The 17,359-nt window shown below is 42.5% G+C and overlaps 1 protein-coding gene across 3 annotated transcripts in view; it reads left to right on the top strand.

The window, feature by feature from the left end:
- The first annotated feature begins 3,399 nt into the window (after positions 1 to 3,399).
- Atp11c (ATPase phospholipid transporting 11C) overlaps positions 3,400 to 17,359 on the top strand; it is a 178,573-nt gene continuing 164,613 nt past the window's right edge. For all 3 annotated transcript variants that reach the window (XM_021152853.1, XM_021152852.2, XM_029473144.1), the window contains exon 1: positions 3,400 to 3,584. In XM_021152853.1, the coding sequence (XP_021008512.1) occupies positions 3,558 to 3,584 (27 nt within the window). In that variant the 5' untranslated portion in view covers positions 3,400 to 3,557. The remainder of the gene's footprint in view (positions 3,585 to 17,359) is intronic.

Below are 17,359 nucleotides of genomic sequence, written 5' to 3'. Positions count from 1 at the left end.
AAATCACAAAGGAGTGACTCTATGGGATGTTTGCATGAGCAAGTCTAATTTCAGGTTGAGCTTGAGGTATGGAAAAATTGCTTTTGCATAAATCTCATGTTTTCGTAAGCGCAGTTTGATTGGTTTGGAATTGCATTTTTATAGTGAAGCAAATTACTCAGGACTCAGGAGTATAAGGCGTTGTGTTGAAATAAATTAGAACAACAGAAAGACAGTGGAATTCTAATAACAAATGAAATGTGAGCAACAATTTTTACTACATCCCGATGGATCTTAAAATCACTGCTTTTAAAATGTGGTAGAATTTAAAAAATTATTTCTGAATGTCCATTTTAAAAAGTTTATCTGAATAAATCTATAAGCAGAGTATATTTTCTTCCATCTGCTTAACAAAACTAGATATGGAAAAATTATTTACCAGTTAAAAACTTCCATCCCAAACTGTCTGAAATAGTTTTCCACTACTTATTTTAACAAAAAGTTTACATATTGTTGATAAAGATTCTAGATTTCTTCCTGGATTGCTATCAAACTTGGGGTTTACAATCTATGATTCAAGGCAGATCTGGCCCTCCATCCTCAAGGAGCCAATCAAAAGAGCCAAGTCGAAAGTGTAAAACAGGAAAAGATTTAGTCAATGTGGTCACATTGATAAAGGGCAAAGAAACCCAGTGGCAGCTCCTCCCCTACCTCTCCCCAAAGGACATGCGCAGAAAAACAGTCTCAGCAAAGTGTGCTCCCACCTAACACTGACCTAGTGCCACTATTGTCTGGACTTTTGTCTCATATTGTAAGATGGTCTGAGAAATTGTTAGAAACGTGTCAAATCTCTTCTCCGGACAAGTTGCCCTCTCTGGCAGGAAGCTTTTCCTTCACTAAGTGTGGGATTCCCTTGTAAATTCCCATTCCATTGGGATCTATTGTTTCAACAATGTGATATATAGTCAGACTGAGAGACCTGAGTGTCTCTTCAGAATATCTTCATTTTTGCTGGGCACATTACTGAGTGGTAATAACTTCCTTCACTTCCCCATTCCAGGATTAAGAATAGTGTTCCTCACATAAAAGTTATTCAACAAATAATTAGTAAATGAAATTAAGATAGTTTCTGTGTTCAATAAAAGTCAGGAAAAAACCAACTCTACTTAAAAGCAATTCCTTGGAGTAGAGAGCACAAGTTTAGATCTGTGTTGTATGATTAAGTGTCCTAATATCCAATTACTACAAATGTAAGATTTCTTACAAATCGTTAGGCACACCTAAGTGTGGGGCAATGGAGAGTCATAGTAGGGAAAGTAGAAATGCTGGACTTTCCCTCTAGGCAGTTAGGACCTTTCAGGAACTAATTTCAATCTCTTGCATTTGCACTTTATTGTGCCTGGGCTCCTCCTAGACCACAGAAACAAGGTCAAACTTCATAGCTTGTTTCTATGGCTGCTTAGGGGTTTAGCTTTCATTTGTAATGCCCCGCCCACATGTGTCCTGGTTCCTGCCTTGACAGAGTGGCTGTGTTCTTTTTCCTAGGTTGCCCTGTACTTTTCAACTGACCTCTCCTTCTCTACCCAGGACTTTGTTCCCTGGGCTCCTCCAAAGCCTTCCAACATTCCTAGGCCTGGGTTAATCTCCTGCAGCTCTGTTTATAGGTCTCGCCCAGTGAAAATTGCATGGTTTTCAGGAGTTTCCCCGGATCCTTTGTAAAGACATTATCCTCTCCCCTGTTTCCTTTGGCATTAGAAATCATTACATTCTAATGTGTAGGTTTTATGTGTTTGTAGCTTGTAACTTCACTTTGGCCTACTGGGGAGGTCTTTTAACACCTTGCTGTTTCCAGTTTCTAGGAAACAAACAAACAAACAAACAAACAAATAATAAAAAAAGAACACCCAGTAAAGGTTGAAATCAAACTATCCTTTAAGGGGTAAAATGGGAAGTGCCCTAGCCGCCTCACAATAAAAGCCCTTCAGGAGTTCACATTAGGTCGAGGGAATAGCTGAGCCCAACCTTTCTAGGCTGTTGAGAGAACACGCTGCCTCTCTGTAGAGAAAGCTCTCTTTACCTACTTCTTTAACATGTTTATAGAAGAATTTGAAAGTTCTCAGCTCACAGCCTAGGGCCGGGCCTCAGAAGGTAGTGGAAAAAAAGGGTTGGAGCAGAGAGAACTGTCCAGGTTCAAGGGAATACTTGACCAAGCTTTCATTTTTAAGTTTTAAACTTTTGTATATTGCAAATGTTAAGTTGAGGGCGTGCAAGATTTCTTGTGGTGTAAATGTTGAGTTCTGGGAAAGTCTTTCAGCATTCGGGGCTTTATGTAATTTATCCTCATCACATTTCCCACTGCTAAGAATCTACCCAGTGTTTCTCATTTCTGCACGCAGCTGGTAGAGAGAACCTCGGGCAGCTTCCCTCTGCAACCCCATGAGCTGACCTGAGACGGGCATGTGGGGGAGCTCCCAGCCCACAATACCAGTCCAAGCGAACCCTTGGACTACAACTCCCAGGGTGCCCCGGGAGCATGGAAAAGGGCGGGCGATCAAGGAGAGGGTGGCAGGGAAATCCCGCCCCGCTGCGCAGCACCAACGACACAAAGCCCGACTTTACAACCTCCTAGAGAAAGTGGAAGTAAGCGGGCTTAGGTGGGGTAGTCAGACGACAGGGAACGCAAACCCCCAAAGCCCCAACCCCAACTGCGAGGTGAAGACGGCTTAGGTGGGACCCGAGAGGGACGCCTAGGAGGGGGCGGCTTTTGTAACTACTCCAGCCGCCCGCGCCGCGCCAGGGTCCCCTCAGTCCCCGGCTCGTCCCGAGTCGTCCCTCAGAGAGCGGCCACTCCCGGGCAGGAAGCGGGCACGCCTGGCAGCCTCGAGGCCGGCCGCACCGAGGCTCTCCTAAGCCAGAAGTGCTGGGCGGGCGAAAGCGCGGGGCCGAGGAAGGACTGCGAGCGAAGCGGCGCCAACATACGAGTTAGGGCCGGGGTGAGGGAGACCGTGGCTCTTCACAGACCCCTGGGAGTCCTGCCAGGCGAGGCGCGGGGACGCCCGAGACGGGCGACCGCTGAAGCGGGGGAGTGGGGACTCGGCCGGGGGCTTAGCGGCAGGACGAGCGTGAGGCGCGAGGTGCCGAGGCGGGCGCTGACGGGGAGCCGGGCAGAGCGGCGGCGGGTCCGCCATCCCTCCCCCGCGCGCCGGGCTCGCTGCGAGGCGGGCTGCGGCGGGAGCGCGGGGCGGTGCTGGGGCCAGATAAGGGGAGCGACGGGGCCGCCGCCCCCGAGGCGGGCGGGCCGGGGCTGGGGGCGGGTCGCGGGGAGGGCGGGGCGGGGCGGGGCGGGGCGCGGGGCGGCGAGCGCGCGGGCGGGCGGGCGGTTGGGCGGCCGGGGGCGGGGGCGCGCAGAGGCGAAGGGGGCAGGAGGCAGGAGGGCAGGCGGGAGCAGGCTGGCGACGGGGCAGGCGAGCTAGCTGTCCGCTTTGCGCCGCGGGCCCACGCCGCAGTGTGTTTTGTGGACGGCGCCTTCCCAGACAGCCCAGCGGAGCCCAGCCTGGCATCCCGCAGCCTCGGACGCGATGTTCCGCCGGACCCTCAACCGTTTGGTGAGTACTCTCGCCTCGGCTCCACGCGTACCCCGGTGGCCGGCTCGCTGGCCCCCCGCCGCTTCTTCGCCGTCTCTGGGCGAGGGGACCAGCGGGACGCGCCAGCCCCCTCCCCCGCCTCTGCGTTTTAGCGGAAACCCGGCGCCCCGGGTGGCCTGGGTGGGGAGGCAGGTGGGGCTCTCGGGCGTCCCACCCCTGCCCCAGGACATTTCAGCTGAGGTTCCCCGAGGCTCCGAGCAACTCTGCCTCCAGCCTGGGGAATCGCCTCGGAGTGACAGACGCGCGGAACTCGGGGCGGGGGGCTCCCCGGGGCGGGGGGCTCAGTTTCCCAATTAGTGGAAGATGGCGTTGAATTATCGGGGAGGAAGCTCTCTTTTGTTTCCTCTGCCAGGAGCACGTGGAGGTAAACCTAGACCTGTCACTGTGGCCCAAAAGAAGAGCTAGGGGGCTGAGAGAAGCGGAGCCTAAACCAGGGCTCAGCCTCGCCCGGGCCCTGGCCAATGACCAAAGGCTGGGCAAACTTTGAGGACTCAGCCTCCAAGCTCACCTTGAGGGTGACAGAAAGAGCGAGGGCTGTGGGCACGGTGGGCTGGGGCCAGCAGCGACGGCGGGAGCCTGTGCCAGCCTTGCAGAGCCTGGGGCTCAAGCCTCGCAGAGCAGCACCCTCTGCTCCAGGCTTGGAATCCACCTGGCTTCTGAGCGCCTCCAGCCACCTTCTCCACCCCTCTAAAGCCCCCCAGAAAAGGGAATTGTATTCTGTTGGGAGTGTGGCACGGGGTTGGGAGGGAGCGATTTCTGACTGCTATTGACTTTTTGGATTAACCTGTTTACTCAGAGGGTATGTTAAGAACTGAGCAAAGTAGAGCAGTTTACTTAAAGGATGTTTGTAGCAACTCCCCTAATTTCCAGAAGAGGTGTCAGGGAATAGGATTTTATTTCTGCCACGGATATTAAAGAAAGCCTTTATCCTAAAATTTTGATTTTTTTTTTTCCCTGGGAGTTAAGGGGAAGAATGCAGAGTGCTTCCCCATTCCATCTTAGGATAGACTTAAGGACTTGACAATTTGGTAACTTTGTGGAGTCATTTCTAATTAAATCATTGCTGACATATTTTTCATAGGTCAGAACAATTTGCTGACATCCCCCCCCCATATCTGAAACTTTCACAAATGTCCCCTGCTTAATCACACTTAAGGCATCCCCTTTTAGGATATCAGCATACTAATACTGTTAAGGTTTTGCCAGATGTCTGTTTCACTCAGAACCATGCAAAGGGAGGTGGACGTAATTATTACCTGTGGCACTGAGCAGGAAACGGTGTGTATATCCAGGATCTCAAGGGCCATGGGCAGTGGATTGTGTTGGATGCTTTGCTGGAGCAAGTGACTAACATTTGTTCTCACATTTCGCCTGAGACTGTAAAAGAGCATTGTACCTCCTAGTTCTGTTTCACATCGGCTCTCGTGATTTGGAAGTGTTGTTTTGGGGCGATAAAAAGGGAAAGGCGACACGAAAGCTAATTGTAGTGCTCAGCAAAAGGGTAGCCTTTCCACATGACACTCATATGTTAGACACTAGCTGGTCTCCGGGTCATATTAAATTCATAAAGTAAAGATGCTGACATCCCATTTTGGAAGACTTCAGACATTTGGAATTAAACAACCGGTATTGATCCAAAAGCACTTCCCATTTGGTGTTCTACTGCTAAGAGTGATCTGCATTGTATCTGTAAAAAGTAAGCAGTGCTGGCCCACAAAGCTAGGGCATGCAGTAGAATTTGCAGTGGTTGTTGAGGTGCCAGCCTGCTGATACTCTGCATCTCTCCCAAGATTTCTGCAGAGACTCACTTTTGCTCATGCTAAAGGGAGCTTTGACCTCATTGTTTCAACTAAGATGTCCAGCTGTTCACATTTTACTGCACAACCCTGACTGTGATAAGTCCTAGGAATTTGTTCCACTGTCATAAGCTAGAAGGTTCTTAGGAGTTCTGTCTGAGCACTAGGCCTAGAGAAAGGAATTAAACTGCAAATCATTGCACTGAATATACCATCAAACACTGTCAAAGTCTCACTGCTAAAAAATGACTTGAAATTTGGGGGCTGGGGTGGGAAAATTTTAAATCCCTCAAACTCTGCTATTGTCATCTACAGGGAGTGCATTCTTTTAGTAGTGCACACATTTAAATAACTATATCAGTAAATTAAAGATTTAACAGAAACCTTCAGACTTACACAGCCCAGTAGATGTAGTCCAAGTTCTGTGTTATCCTTAAAATTGTTTTAATATTTTACAGATAGGGCTATGAATTCTTTTGAAATCAATTCTGCTGTTTATTTGGCAGTCATGTGTATCTGAAATTGGCTTTGAATATTATATAAATTATAGTGGTGTTGGTTACAGTTGCTGGTCATTGACGGTATGTTAAAATGAGGCTATCTTTGTGTCTTAAACCTGGTATAGGAGGTCAGAATCTTGCAGGAATCACATCATCTTCTGAATAGCTCAGTTATGTGTGTTGAGTCATTTTTAAAATGTCATTTCGGATTCCCCCTCTTTCTGAGCTAAAAGAGATAGTGATTAATTGTACTTCTAAAGACACAGCCGTGACATTACATCTTTGCCGCTAAGAATTGTCCTTTCTGATGAATTACAACTTTAAAAAAAATTAAGGCAGTGTCTCATATAGTACAGGTGGTCTAAACTCAGTGACCTTGGGTTCCTGATACTTGCTTCCACCTTCCAGTTGCTGGGTTGTAGGGTTTTTGGCAGCTGCCAGTGTCTGTTTCCTTTTGACTGCCTTTTGTGGGGTTTTGCTTGTTTGTTTATTTTTAAAGAATTATTTGTTGTTATGGATAGGAGTACACTGTAGCTGTCTTCAGACATACAAGAAGAGGGCATCAGATCCTGTCATAGATGGTTGTGAGCTACCATGTAGTTGCTCGGAATTGAACTCGGGACCTCTGGGAGAGCAGTCAGTGCTCTTAACCTCTTAGCCATCTCTCCAGCCCCCTGTTTTTGGTTATTGAGACAGGATCTCCTTCATAGATAGTTCCAGCCATCCTGGAACTTACTCTGTAGACCAACTTGGCCTTGAATTCACAGAGAACCATCAGCTTCTGCCTCGAGTCCTAGGATCAAAGGCATGTGCCACAAAACCTAGCTACTTATTTCTTTTTGTAGATAGTCTAGTCTGGCTTCGAACTCTCTCCATCCCGATCCCTTAGCTAATGCTGAGATTACAGACAAGTGCCACTATGCCTAGGTTTTGACAGTTTGAGGTAGAAGATCAAGGGATTTGATAGTACAGCATTTTGGGAGTTAGGCCTGTGGGGTGTCTTAGGAGCACCATTTGTTTCTAGTCAACATTTCCATAAAAATAACAAACGTAAGAATAGTTTTGCCTGTTCAATTATTTTGCTTCACAGGTAAATTTAATTAGAAGTTTGAACTAGTTGAAATTTAAACTTCCAGGTCAGGGACTTGGATGTCTTCCTATCAATTAATAACATCTGTATTGATTATAGGAATTTTATAGTCTTGTATTGAGTTTTGTAATCCATAGACTTAAAGGCTTATTGACAGTCTGCCATAAATTTCTCCCCTTTAGCTTATTAAATTATTTCTTGCTAAAGATTCACATAAAATTCCCCAGTAAAGTAGATTGGGTGATTTTATTGAGTAGGTGCTGTCAATTTAATTTGTTGGAGGGGAACTTGACAGTTACAGATCATTGATAATAAAGCTTAACAGTAGTGTGGAAAACCCAAACTGCATTGGTTCTGCGAAGAAAACGTTTTAGCAGAGACTGGGCAAATTAATTAGGCTGTATCAAGAAGAATGGACATTTTAAATAAGACTGAAAATGCAAACTACAAATTAACAAAATAGGTAGCTAATTTATTACTTTGAGTACAGAGTAAGGGCGCTTTAATAAAACAGTATATAGAGAGACAATAAAGTAATTCAGGTAACTGCTGTTTTGTTCCAGGAGCAAAAAGGGTTTTGGCTTCCTTGTGAAATCATAAGGGTAATTACAGGTTCTTTTTCTTCTGTTTCATTTACCTATAAACTTGCCCTGACATTAGTGAGTGTCAGACATACTGGTTTTATGTTACTGGGTTTTGAGATCTGTATGTATGGGTTATAATATTTTTGTATTCGTATAGCTCTTAACACAGATCTATAAACAAACTTGGTAAGTTGGTATCTACCAGATAGTTCTGATACTTGTGGGTCTGACAATTGAACTAACCCCTCCCTAAAAGCAACCTTTTTACTATATTGCATTCATTATAATTACATATGAATTTGTTGGCTTTCTGAACTAGCCTTTCTCCAGTGGGAAAGAAGCCTTATCCCTAGGGCATATGTTCTATGTGATAGATTTTCCCAGATGGAGAAGAATCCCCAATAGAGAAAGGCTGGTTTATACTGAAAGTAATTAGGGGGTAGCTTTTAACACCATGCTTGGTACTTAGTAGATGGTTAATGAATAACTGTTGAAAATACAGCTTTTAAATGTTTCATATAGATGATAATCTTTACCTATGAGGAGTGATTTATAGTAAACTGTTATTGTTTGGAGTGATTGAAGATGGGGATTTCTAGTTCCTGGCGGTGGAAGATTTACCAAGTAGTTGTTATATAAGAATTATAGTATATACATCAAATGCTGAAGCTATACTGACCATAATATTCTCTTTTGTAAGATGGTTTAGTCATTTTATGGTATTGGGAGTATCATTTTACTCAACAAATACTAAGCACTAAAATACTACCACTGACTGGACACTGTGATAGATACCGGGGAATATATTGTGAGCAATGCAGACAAGAGGCCTATCCTGAGATGTTTTATTGTATTTATAACTATAGCTATAGATGGCACGATGACTGCACTTGTATACTTTGTAGTATCCCAAAAGATTTAATCCTCATGAATAAATTAATGTTATATAATTACTATTAATGCTGTATACTTGCTATTTGTCTTAATACCAAAAATAGATTATATGATTTATTATTTTCCAGTGGCTTTGATGTCAGATAAAAATTTGGTTGCAACTTGATACTGTTGATATGCTTGGGAAATTGTTCTTTTGAAAGTAGGTGGTAGGCTGAGCCTTTTGCAAAGTGAGAAGCCTATTTAGGAGTGGTCTACTACTGGGGGAGGTGGGGGGAGATAAATTAGTAATTGTCTTTTCTCCCCTCCACCCTCCGCCACCCTCCTGTCTTTGAAAGAGTCTCATCAGGTAACCCTGGTTAGCCTATTCACTATGCACTTCTAGGCTAGTCTCAAAACTTCTGAAATCTTCATTTCCGGGCCTCCCGAGTGCTGAGATTACAGGCCTGAACCAACATGTCTGACTTGAAATAACTCTTTATACAGATAGAAACAGATTTTTCTCCTGAAGAGTTTCTTTTTTTTTTTTTTAATGTTTATTTATTTATTATATGTAAGTACGCTGTAGCTCTCTTCAGATACACCAGAGGAGGGCATCTGATCTCATTACAGGTGGTTGTGAGCCACCATGTGGTTGCTGGGATTTGAACTCAGGACCTCTTTTTTGTTTGTTTGTTTTTTGTTTTTTGAGATGGGGTTTCTCTCTATAGCCCTGGCTGTCCTGGAGCTCACATTGTAGACCAGGCTGGCCTCGAACTCAGAAATCGGCCTGCCTCTGCCTCCCGAGTACTGGCATTAAAGGGGTGCGCCACCACGCCCGGCTAAGGAGGAGTCAGTGCTCTTAACCACTGAGCCATCTCTCCAGCCCGAAGTATTTCTTTATTGATTTAAACAGTCCAAAACTGAGAGTGAGTGAAGTATTTTTTTTATTGATTTAAACAATCCAAAACTAAGAGTGTTTCCTAAATGCCTTCAGTAAGCGTTTCTCATTTGTTGATTTTGTTTGTGTTATTGCTAATTTTCTTCCTTCACTTTTAAATTTATTTTTATTTTCAGTGTATGAATGTTTTTGCCTCTATATAGGTACTGAGCCTGAATCTTCTGGAAAAGCTGTCACAGTCTTTGGGGTGTGTGTAGAAATTTATTTAAATGTTTATGATGGTAAAACAATTTTACGTGTCAATCTTCTATTCCAGAGCTTCCATCCAAATGCTCGTAGGAAAGATAGCCGTTAGGCCCATTTCCAGACCAGGTAGTATTCTAAAGCAGAGCCATCCCGTTAGGCTTCTGCTCTGCGCTGCTCTGCTCTGCTCCAGTCTGGAGCGGTCTGGTCCTGTTCTGTCCTATCCTTTCTTCCCTCTCTTTCTTTCTATTTTGAGAGAGGGTCTTAATATGTAGCCCTGGGTGAGCTGGAAATTATAAGTAGACCAGGCTGGCTTTTAAATCATACAGAGCCACCTGTTTTCTGAGTGCTGGCATTAAAAGTGTATGCCAGATTATTTTCCAGTATTTTCTAAACTTTATTTTTATGGGTATGGGTATCTTGCCTGCGTCTGTGTCTGTGTACCATGTATGTGCCTGCTGTCTGTGGAAGCCAGAAGGGGTATTAAACCACATCTCTGGGCAGTATGACCGGTGGCCCTTGGAAGAAGCCCTTTGTCTTTATGCTGTTTAAAGAATTAGCTTGATTTGCCAATTCAAATAATGTTTTGTTGAGTGGAAAAAAGTCAAGGCTGGTTGCTTATCAACCATGGTTGATCAGTTTTTTCAAAGAGGGCAGACATATAAGATGCAAAATAAGCACATTTTTTTTCTGATGTTGTTTGAGTTTCCTGTACATGAGTAGTGCTTTAAAATAGATAACTTCTGATGTCTGAAATCCCTGAAATGGGATGCTTTCTCTGGTTGGATGAAAGAGAATTCTGACTTTTCCAAGGTAACCGGGTGCTTCACAAGTTTATTTCTGCTCTCTTAAGATTTATCTCCTCTCCTGATGTAAGTGAAGGTCAGCAGTGATCATAAAGCAAATGTATTAGTACAGCTGCAGCATATGATAATACTACTGCAGATTAATGATGAATGAGTGTTCAGCACTGCAGATATGGCACAGGATGCCTTATTCACACTGGCAGACAGCCCCTCAATTACTGCAGTGTATGGATGGGTTGCCAGTTTGGCTGTCTTCTTGATTATAAAAGATGCAGTTTTTGCATGGTGTTAGACCAAGAATATCTGGTTTAGGAGTTGTTTTATATTTTTAATGCATAGACTATCATTGATACCATGCCCTATACTTACAATAGAATATGGGAGGGTTGAAGATGTCTACCTGCTTCAAGCAGGTATCATTTGTTTCTTAGGCACTTCTAGGCCACATTATCTTGAAGTATTAATGTGGCAGTATCTTCCTAGTCCAGTCTTCTTCTCCAATATATTCTTGAAAAAATTAAAACAGTGTTCTTGACAATGATTTTCCACTAGCACAGGTAAACTATAGATAGATGTTCAGTAAGTACTTTTGAATTGTTTTGAACTGAATTGGTAACAAAAGCTGTCTAGTTATCCGTTGAAAAAGCAGCCACTAAGAGGCCTCTGTGTTTTAGAATAGGCTTTTTATTTTAATAAAAGCATATAGCAGAGGAAAATAATATCCTTTTTATTGGATAGTATGTGTCTTAGTTCGGGTTTCTTTGCTGTGAAGAGATACTGTGACCATGGCAACGCTTATAAAGGCAGACATTTAATTAGGTGCTGGCTTACAGTTTCAGAGGTTCAGTCCATTATCATCATGGCTGGAAGCATGATAGCATCCAGATACACATGGTGCTGGAGAAGGAGCTGAGAGTTCTACATTTTGATCTGAAGGCAGCAAGGAGGAGACTGTCTCTTGCATGCAGCCAGGAGGAGGGACTCATCTGCACTGGGTAGATCTTGAAGACTAAAGAAGACCTCAAAACTTGCCTACACAGTGGCACATTTCCTTCAACAAGGCCACACCTATTCCAACAAGGCTACACCTCCTAATAGTGCCCATGGGCCCAGCATATTCAAACCACCACAATGCTACACCATTATTTTGAATGAGGAAAAAAATTATGCACCCCACTAAGTGGCCAGAAAAAGTTTGCCCTTTATTGAAACTTTTTTCTATTCATCAGAAAGAGAACCTTTAAACCATTCCCTTTTCTTGGTGTTTCATAAAACTAATTAATATACTATCTTCAGCTTTTAAAATTCTAAGTACATTTGGATGCTTTTTTGTTAAGTACAGTTGATAAAACATTTTCTTTTTTATTTTTTATTAGGTATTTTCTTCATTTCCATTTTAAATGTTATCCCCAAAGTCCCCCATACCCTCTCCCCCACCCCACTCCCCTACCCACCCACTCCCATTTCTTGGCCCTGGAGTTCCCCTGTACTGAGGCATATAAAGTTTGCAAGACCAATGGGCCTCTCTTTCCACTGATGGCCGACTAGGTCATCTTCTGATACATATGCAGCTCGAGACATAAGCTCTGGGGGTACTGGTTAGTTCATATTGTTGTTCCTCCTATAGGGTTGCAGACCCCTTCAGCTCTTGGGTACTTTCTCTAGCTCCTCTATTGGGGGCCCTGTGATAACACATTTTCTAATTCAACTAATACATTAAATCTACTTTGAAGACTAAAACTGCAGTGTTAACTCTAGCAGAGCTTTGTGTTACTTTTGTTTGTGTTTGAGATAGAGTTGTCTTTATAGTTCAGATTGACCTGTACTCATTCTTTAGCCCAAGCTGGCCTTGAACTCTGAATCCTCGTGCTTTAGCTTCTCAAGTGATGTGATTATATGTATGTGCTACCATGCCCATCTGCTTTATGTCATTTTACTCACTGTGGTAAGTGTAACTTATTTGAATTCAGGATAATCCTTAGAATTTAGTACTAAGAATATAAGAATGTATAGGCCAGGCATGGGGGTGCATGCCAACAACCCCAGTGATGGGAGGATAACAATACCAACTTCAGACATACAGAGTTCTAGGCTATAGCTTAGTCCATAGGGGACCCCATTTCAAATATTCCAAACTAGGAGCATGGGAGAGAGGAGCTGCAGATTATGAAGGATTTGCAATTGTTTGTGAAATAAATCTCACCTTTGTTTGAAGGGTGCTATGTGATATTGACATTGGAAGAAAATTACTTTTCCGAGGTCAATAAGCTAAGCAGCCTTGGAGTTGATTGAGTCTGTATATGCTACTAATAGAAATCACACCTTTTCAGTGCTTCTACAACCATGCTTCCCCATAATGAGTCATTTCTTTTCATGGTGCTGAAAGCATTCCCTGTTTGTCACTTGCAGAAGAGCAACCTCCGGTAGGAAATTGATGCACCCAGTGGGGGAGCCAGGAAGTATTGATGTTTCTGCCAGGTTAGCGTCAACACTTGCTGGTTTTCTCTCTGGAGTATCACCAAGTTCGTGGATTCTGTTTGTACTTCTATAACTGCTCAGATCTCCATGTTCCATATATTTGTCCATGTTTCCAACATTCATTTGCGCCTTTCTCACATCTCATTCTGTACATATCTTAGTTCATAGGCAGTAAGTATAAATATCCTCTTAGGCAGTATAATTCCACATAGCAAGCACACCAATGAGTATTTTTATTATAATAGCCCCATATATAAATAAACATACATACGTAATACATACATATATGGAGAGAAAGAAAGTCTTGGGCTAATAAATTTAAGGCAGTATTTAAAAATATTGTTTTATTTCAGGATGAGTTTTGAGTTGAATAATCAAGGAAATCCCCAGAAATATATTTCTGGTTAGTCTCAAGTTTCATGCTGTTTACTGTTGTAAAGGAAAAGTAACAATTTTGCAGCAATCCTGTAGATCACCAGGGAGCAGAAGCCAGTAGGGAATTGTCACAAATAAATAACAGCTGGCTAGAAAAGATTATATAAGGTATACCTGTTGTGTGAGCAGTGGGGATGTCTTTTAAGCTTCACAATTAATCTGCTTTGTGGCAATGTGGATTAAGTTGTTTGTAGTATAGTGCACAATTTAATTTACTTCAGCTCATTTTCCTTTCATTTTAAAGAAAACAGGCTGGGGAGATGGCTCAATGGACAAAAGCACTTGATTCAGATCCTCAGAACCCACAAAACCAGCCAGAAGTGGTAGTTCAAGAGTTTGTCATCCATTCAGGTGTAGTGTCACAAAGCCTTTAATTCCAGCACTTAGGAGGCAGGCAGATCTCTGAGTTGGAGGCCAGCCTGGTCTACAAACCAAGTTCCAGGATAGCCAGGGCTATACAGAGGAATGTTGTCTCAAACAAAGCAAAGCAAAACAAACAAACAAACAAACAAATGAACATTAAGTCCATATTCTCAGTGTAGCCCTTCCTACTGGGAGATTAGAGGCTGAGACGGGAGAATTTCTAGAAGTCTACTCACCAAAGCTGGAGTCCTTGTATTGAACTAACATTTGAAGGTTGATACCCCCCTCTCTTTTTCTCTCTTCCTCCCTCCCCCTGTCTCATTCTCTCTTTCTCTCTCTCTCTCTCTCTCTCTCTCTCTCTCTCTCTCTCACACACACACACACACACACACACAGGTGGGGAGGGATTGACCTAGCCTTTCAAGTAACTAGGACTGTGCCACTATGCCTACTAGCTTAAACTTCTTTTCTGACAATATTATATGAGTCATAAGCTTTTATTTGAATATTCATGTCCTGTTAAGGGCTATAGAGGATTATATGGTACAAGCTCTGTTCTTGAGATAGAAGATATACATGTAAGATCAATCTTCATATGAAGTATCTGATTGATACTGACTAGTTGAGTCAGGGATGCATGTAGCCCAGGTAGCCCAGGCTGATCTCAAACTCTCAAGTCCCCTGCCTTCCCCTTCTCAGTGTTGGAAATCGTGGACATGCATCGTCATGGCTGGCTTTGGCCTCTTGAGTAGCATGTGAAGTAGACACTTGCAAAGAGAGAGGCATTGACTCTTCGTCACTTTAGTTGACCAATACTAATCAATTTCTCGTAGTTCTACCCACATCACCTAATCAGTTTCCCCAAAGTTCTTCATAATATCATGATGAGAGCTAGACTTCAGAATATAAATTTGGGAGGGAAGGGTCACCAACATCTAGTCCATAACATAGCTGGAAGAGTTGTTCAGTGCTTTGTTTCCTATGATAAAATTTATAATTTATAAAAGGTAATGATAAAACTGGATATCAAGGTGCTTTAGGTGTCTACAACTGCACAAAATTTCCCATAAACTCATTTCTGAAATCCATGATTCCAGTGCATTACTCTGCTGATTTGGAACAGTAAAATGGGGACTGCAATGAAATTAACATTTGAGGCAATAAATCACTACTTCATACAAAACTATGTGGTCGGATACTTCAATGGCTTAAGTAATGGGTAGATACTTTCAGAAACTTCATATGTCTAGGGTAGTGATTTATTTATTATCTTGGGTGTTGGTGGCCATTTATTCTATTTATGTATGTATGTAGTTTTGTTTTATGTGTATGCCTGCGTGCATGTGCCACGTGCCCTTGGAGGGTGGAAGAGGGTGTTGGATTCCAGGACTTACAGATGGTTATGAGCTACCATGTAGGTGCTGGGAATTGAACCCCGGTCCTCTGGAATAGTAACAGGCTCTCTTGATTGCTGAGCCATCTCTTTAGCCCTGGCCAATCATTAATTTTAAAAACTGAGAGTCAGAGCTTTCTTTAAGAGCACATTCTTTAACATTTCTATTTCAAGTCCATTAGGTAACATGGCTATGAATAGGTATTCAGTATTCTAAGAGTAGAGCATGAATTGTGATTTTTTTTATGACCATTGTATCACTACACACGACTGGTGGCTTTTTGTCAAAACTGGCATTCTAGTCCAAGTCATATTTGACTTTTCCGTACTTGTTGACCTTCCAGTTTTCTATGATTTAATAGATAGTACTCTTTCCTGTTCAGTGGTACTAGCAATAAATGGAGAAGCCATCTTTTATACTCCTGTTTCTTTTCCTTTTTTCTGTCTCTGTCTCTGTCTCTGTCTCTCTCTCTCTGTGTGTGTGTGTGTGTGTGTATGAGAAGTGCTACTCATATGTGTGCAGGTGTATATGAAGACCAGAGGCCAATGTTGGATGTTATTCCATGTTTTTTTTAGAGTCAGGTTCTCTCACTGGGCCCTAGGGCTCACCAAGCACATTAGGCTGGTAGGCTGAGTGGCTGACTAGTGAGCTCCAGGGATCCGCCTGCCCCCACTTCCTCAGCAATAAGATTACTAGAATGTGCTACTGCACCTGGCTTTTCTTTTGGGTGCTGGGAATCAAAGTGAAACTCTAGTGCTTGGATGGCAAGCACTTTCTTGGCTGAGTTACCTCTTACTCTCTCCCTTCCTTTTCATCCTTTTTCAGTTACTCATTCTATCAGCAAATCCAATAGTTTCTATATCTGAAGGTACTTTTAATAGCTGCCCATTTCTTTTTTTCATGACCAATACTATCCATGTCTAAGTTGGTGCTCTCATTTATCTGGACCACTGCAATAGATGATCTTACCCATTCTGTACTCTTCAGTTATCCTCTGTAAACACCAGAGGGATATTTTACAAATAGATACCTCAAGTCCTTCAGTGATTTTACACTGCTTCCAGGATTTGCTGGAATTGTTCTCACTGTTCCTTGCATTTCTAATTTCCTTGTAAAAATTGAGATAGAGATATAAAAATTCAGCATTTGGAGTATACATTTAAGTGTTTTTTAGTATAGTCAACCACTTAGAGTTATAGTATAGTACAACCATCTAACTCCAGTACATTTCCACCATTTGAAAACTGAACTCTTGGTTATCAGCTGTTACTCCCAATTCTCTTCCCACACCCACCTCTGCTAATCCCCAATTTACTTTTTCTCTACCATTTTTGCCAAATCCATACATTCACATAATTGAAATGATATAACTGAGTTTTGTGTCGATACTTGTAATCCTAGCACTCAACAGGCTGAGACAAGAGGTTAGCATGTTGGAGCAAGCCTGGCTTCTATAGTGAGACCCCAATGTGTGCTCTGTTGTAACCTTTTTCTTTAGTATATTTCAGTGTTCTATTACAGCATGTATCATATATTGGTACTTTATGATTTTAAGGCTGAATAATATTCCATCATATGGATATACCACATTTTATATTCATCAGCTAAGTCTGTTCGTCAGCTACTGGGCATTTAACTTATTTCTACTCAATTCTTTGTATTTATTTGTATTTGTGTTGGCACGTTTTCAATTCTGAGGCGTATATAGGAATGAAATTTCTAGGTAATACTATAATTCTGTGTTTTAATTTTTTAGCAACTGCCAAATTGTTTTTTTCACAGTTCTTTTCAAATACCTTGGGTCTTTTGTTTTTGTTTTTGTTTTTCTAGCTGACTTGGAAGTCAGGGGTGGAAAGTTGACCTCAGAGTTGTGGTGATTTCTTTTCCTCTACCCCTAAAATGCTAGGAATCTAGGTGTGTACTACATTTGTCTTGCATTTATTTTATCTTTTGAGATGGCATCTTATGTAATTCATGTTGGGCCTTGATCTTGTTGCTTCTACTTCCCAAGAACTCAAAACTACAATCAGCTTAAATGATGGAATTTTTTGTTTGTTTGTTTGTTTGTTTTGTTTTGTTTTTTTGTTTTTTGTTTTTTTTGAGACAGGGTTTCTCTGTATAGCTCTGGCTGTCCTGGAACTCACTCTGTAGACCAGGCTGGCCTCGAACTCAGAAATTCGCCTGCCTCTGCCTCCCGAGTGCTGGGATTAAAGGCGTGCACCACCACGCCTGGCTATGATGTTTATTTTTTTTGTTGTTGTTTTTGTTTTTGT

The sequence above is a fragment of the Mus caroli genome, chromosome X (assembly GCF_900094665.2).
Source record: "Mus caroli chromosome X, CAROLI_EIJ_v1.1, whole genome shotgun sequence".
NCBI classification, from domain to species: domain Eukaryota; kingdom Metazoa; phylum Chordata; class Mammalia; order Rodentia; family Muridae; genus Mus; species Mus caroli.
Note: the sequence above shows the minus strand (reverse complement) of the source record. Positions and strands in the feature narration are given on the sequence as shown.